At 44.8% G+C, this 4,357-nt stretch overlaps 1 protein-coding gene across 1 annotated transcript in view; it reads right to left on the bottom strand.

Annotated features, from left to right (window-relative positions):
* Positions 1-253: 253 nt before the first annotated feature.
* The window catches only part of PRDM1 (PR/SET domain 1), a 23,203-nt gene continuing 19,099 nt past the window's right edge, over positions 254-4,357 (bottom strand). The window contains exons 6-8 of the mRNA XM_077780025.1: positions 4,189-4,357; positions 3,587-3,715; positions 254-3,210 (exon numbers count right to left, since the gene is read on the bottom strand). The exon at positions 4,189-4,357 is cut by the window's right edge and continues 54 nt beyond it. Of these exons, the coding sequence (XP_077636151.1) occupies positions 2,638-3,210; positions 3,587-3,715; positions 4,189-4,357 (871 nt within the window). The 3' untranslated portion in view covers positions 254-2,637. The remainder of the gene's footprint in view (positions 3,211-3,586; positions 3,716-4,188) is intronic.

The following is a 4,357-nucleotide window of genomic DNA, read 5'->3' as shown; positions in this document are numbered from 1 at the left end:
TAGAGAACAACACTTCTACAGCTCATAATTTAAAAATCTTACACTGTTCCCTTATGAGAAGACAGATCAACACATCGATCACTCACAAGTGTGGTCTCAGAGGGAGGTGGGAGACGAAGGAATCATTTGCTGCCAGAGAGGGTGTGCAGGGCAGGAGAGAGGCAAACCGTGTCATGTTCAAGTGTGTTCCCTTACAGTATGGTTAAGATGTGGCTTCCCTGGCCTTTCACTGAAGACACTAGACAAGCATCGGTAAAGCATGAACATTTATATTTAATTTACATTTTGACAATTTGCACATAAATAACAATGTAAACCAGTACGTAAACATAAGATAGTTTGTTGTTCTAGCAAAGTAAAAAGCCAATAACTTTGGTCAGTTTTAACTTTGATTAGAGGAAAAACAATAAAACCACTGTTGATTGTGGGCTCAACATTCACATGTAAGAGGCCTACGAGGGGAAGTCAAATGGTAGAGAATCAAGTCTCAGGTCTTGATAAAAATTCCCACAAATAAGAAAGCACAAAAGGGAAAAGAACAAAGGAGCAGAGTAGAAAGTATTTGGTGTCAATGTCAGAGTGTGATGCTTTGGTGTACCTACAGTTAAGGACTGTGTCTGTCAAACCCTGATCCATAAAGAAATTGTCAGTTTTGCTACTTACAGCAACAGGTCAGTAAGGCTCTTAGGTTTCCCTGGATTATCCTAAATTTGTTCTTCTTTAGTTGCCACCGATAAAAGGCTGACTATATAAACCAGGTTGATTAGTGATGCATCAGTTATTTAGGAAGGAAGGAAATGAAGAGAGAAAAGTTAACAGTGCTAAAGGGGAGTAATGGGACTACTTCTGTGACTTGGGTGTGACCACAGAATCATCATGTGGCAAAACAAAAACAAAGCCATCTTAGATTGTCCTTATTGGTGAAAAACGAGGACTCTCTCTCTCCCTGGTTGTTACGCAGTCCCCCAGGACGTTAGGGTCTCTTACGATGGCGAGGGGGTGCCCAGGCTCACCAATGTGACTGTGAGGTCATGTGTGAAGCAGAATCTCAGAAAGGATTGTTTTTTTCTTTCTTGCCCTTAGGAAAAGTAGGTTCTTTTACATGGTTTGGCTCACAATTTAAGTGGTTATAAATATATTATATATACACATGGTATAGTGGTATAAATAGATTTATAAATATACATCATTCTTCGAGACACCTTGAATGCTGACACGTAATCTTTGGGCTTAGCAGAGTCAAAGACAGAATGGCATACATTCTATCTTTTGGGAGCACACTTAGTTTCTCCTCTAGAGTAGCAAATCATTAGATAAGACATCATTTCCTGCACTACTGGACACACTCAATGAGGTAATTGTTGTTGAACAACTTTGCAATGCCCTTTCATCTTTAATTAAATTAACCATAAAATGTAAAAAGACAAATACTGAGGAAAATCTGAGTTTTACAGAAAAAAAATGCAATTGATGTGTTGGGACTAGGAACACGCATTGCCTGCTTTTACCCTAAGACAACAAGAATACCCGTTTTTTGGTTTTTTGTTTTTAAGTGTGGCCTGAGCCTATCTACCTCAAATCCTTCCTGGTAGAGCACCACGTTTGTGCAATTCTGACATAACAACAACAAAAAAACCCCCAATAACAACGACACCCAGACTCAAGCCCCCAAACCTCACACATACGAAACCACCTGTGCTTTGGGAACATTTTGCAGTGGTTTTAAACATGGCATTTTGTCTTATTCACATTTTCAGATAATACGCTGGGATGCAGAAGTCATGTGACCACTCTGAATGTGGTGGTCACATGACTTTGGGGTGGGGTATCCCTGCCTTTTGGAGTGGGAGACAGGTTGGCAAAGCCTTCTCTCCTTTCTGGTAAATCCATGACTGGGGGGGAAAAATCTGAACTACCTATGGAAACCTCCAAGATTCCCTTTCTTGTTTCTCCTACCTAAGTTATTATGGGGTAATTCTGCACACATCCCCCCCTCCCCCAAGTTATACAATGCTGTTCAAATGACAGACCTTACGAATTAACACATCAACTGTCTAACTTTGGCAACACCAAACCTCATTTTCAAACCATTATTACAGAGGGAGGTCAACTGAAGTAACGTATTTGTTTACTAAATCTTTAGAACTTAAATGGATGTGCAGAAATTATCTACAAGGAATGGCCACAAGACAAAACTATAACATTTATAACTCAAATTACAAGGAATTTTTCCAGTCATTGTAAACTTTTTTTAATTATTGCTTTTTGAACGATAAACTGTATAATAAATTATGAAGGATTATCATTGAAAAAATAATTATGGCTAGGCAATAGTCTTAGCAATGGGAAGGCTATGCAAACATATCCACACAAATATTCAAAATACACAGGTTCAAATATATAGATGGGGTGTAAATAAGTATATATAATATGTATATATATTGTCTTTGCCTCATTTATGCCCTGAGATTTCAGTAACTTTGGAGTTCCTTCTTTAATTCCAGAGAGGTCAGGGGAAACCATCTGCCATCAGGAGAGCTTTGCAACACTGGAGTTATGTACAAGCATTTGCTACAGGCACCCTGACCTGCCAAGTCATAAGTTAAGAAACAAAACACTTTTTGTTTTCTGGAAATCTTAAGGATCCATTGGTTCTACTGTTTCCTGTTTGACCTTTACAGGCCCCAGAGGTAGTGGGTTGCTGTGAGCCAACTTCATGAGGGATGGGTCTGATGACTCATAAAGGCTACACCCTGAGAGGAGTCCATTCCCCATGTTTCTTTGCAAAGACACTTTCAGGCCAGTCTCTTCTTTCTCTTTTCTGACCATAGCCAGAATTTCTTTCTCCACCACGGAGGTCACATCGATGTTGTCCTCCATATCCTCGAGCCGGTCGGCGTTGTCACTGATGTCAAACTTCTCGATTTCTTCGTTGATCCGGGTCAGGTCCTCCAAAGGGATCCCCGTGGCTGGGGCCACAGGACAGTTCCCCTTCAGGTGAACCTTGAGGCTGCAGAGATGGATGTAGCTCTTGTGGCAGTGGGCACACTTGTGGGGCCGCTCCCGGGTGTGTAGGCGCTTGTGGAGTTTCAGGTGCACAAACTGGGTGAACTTGGCAGGGCACACCTTGCACTGGTAGGGCTTCTCTCCAGAGTGGAGTCGCAGGTGGGTCTTGAGATTGCTGGTGCTGCTAAATCGTTTGTGGCAAACCTACAGGGGGGCGGAGGGGAAAGGGCAGAGACGGGAAGACCAGAAAAGATTAAGAGTTGCCAATGGGAAGGGCAAGCTTACATGCCAACACCCAGCAACCTGTGAGGCGAGAAGCCTCCCTGTGGCACCTATGGTGTGGCATTAAGCAAACAGGGAGACGTGGGCACACTGCACACTGTTTACTACCCCTGCCATTTTCCACCCACTGAAAGCTGGCTGCGTCACCATCTCGGCTCGTCAGCAGACGCAGGGCTACCGCCCCGCGGCAAACCAAAATTCTCCTGTTGCTTTAAACTACGGGCTATAGGACACACACAGGGCACTCCTCAGACATCTTCTACAAAGGCTAACATTTCTACCAGAAAACACTGCCCACCTGGCATTCGTGTGGCTTCTCTCCCGTGTGGACCAGGTAGTGTTTCTGCAGGTGGGCCAGCTGCGTAAAGCCCTTGTTGCAAGTCTGGCATTTGAAAGGCCGTTCTCCGCTGTGCACTCTGAGGTGGACCTGGAAAGAAGCCACGTGGGTTATCCCAGCTCTAAGTCCGCCGTAAGACCTCACGGGTCTGCTCAAGGACTCGGGCATTTATGATGCAAACATCTTAAGAAAACCATCAGGATAAAGCTTAAGCCGAACAAGCAGTGCCCCCAAAGTTTTCAGAACGCTTTGTTTTGTTTGAGCGAAAGGAACCAAAGTCACCGGCCAGCAGGACTCTAAACGGACCTTCTGGCCCAAACCCCACAGTCTCATTATTCTGAAGAAAGTCCGCCGAGGAGAAGTAATCAGGCCAAAGCCACACAGCCAGAGATGCCAAAGGCAAAGTAACCTTCCCCCCCGCCCCCCACGGGTTATTCCCCGTCTAGGTCTCCAACTGTTGAAAGCACACCTGGTCCCCTGCGCAAAGCGAGCAAAGCACAGGGGGCACAGGTGCGCAGACGCGTAGCAGGCGCACCGGGACGCGCAGGCGCTGCAAGGCCTACCTTCAGATTGGAGAGCTGGCCGAAAGTCTTGGCGCAAACGTTGCATTCGTACTTAATCTTGCCGTTCTGCTTTTTCAGGGGATAGGGCAGCGTCTTGTAGCCCGTCATGTTTCTTTTGTTTTTAATGAGATTTATGGCTTCGTCACTGCCGGGGGCCGCCAGCGCCGCT

This window comes from Crocuta crocuta, unplaced genomic scaffold (genome assembly GCF_008692635.1).
Source record: "Crocuta crocuta isolate KB4526 unplaced genomic scaffold, BGI_CrCroc_1.0 scaffold147, whole genome shotgun sequence".
NCBI classification, from domain to species: Eukaryota; Metazoa; Chordata; class Mammalia; order Carnivora; family Hyaenidae; genus Crocuta; species Crocuta crocuta.
Note: the sequence above shows the minus strand (reverse complement) of the source record. Positions and strands in the feature narration are given on the sequence as shown.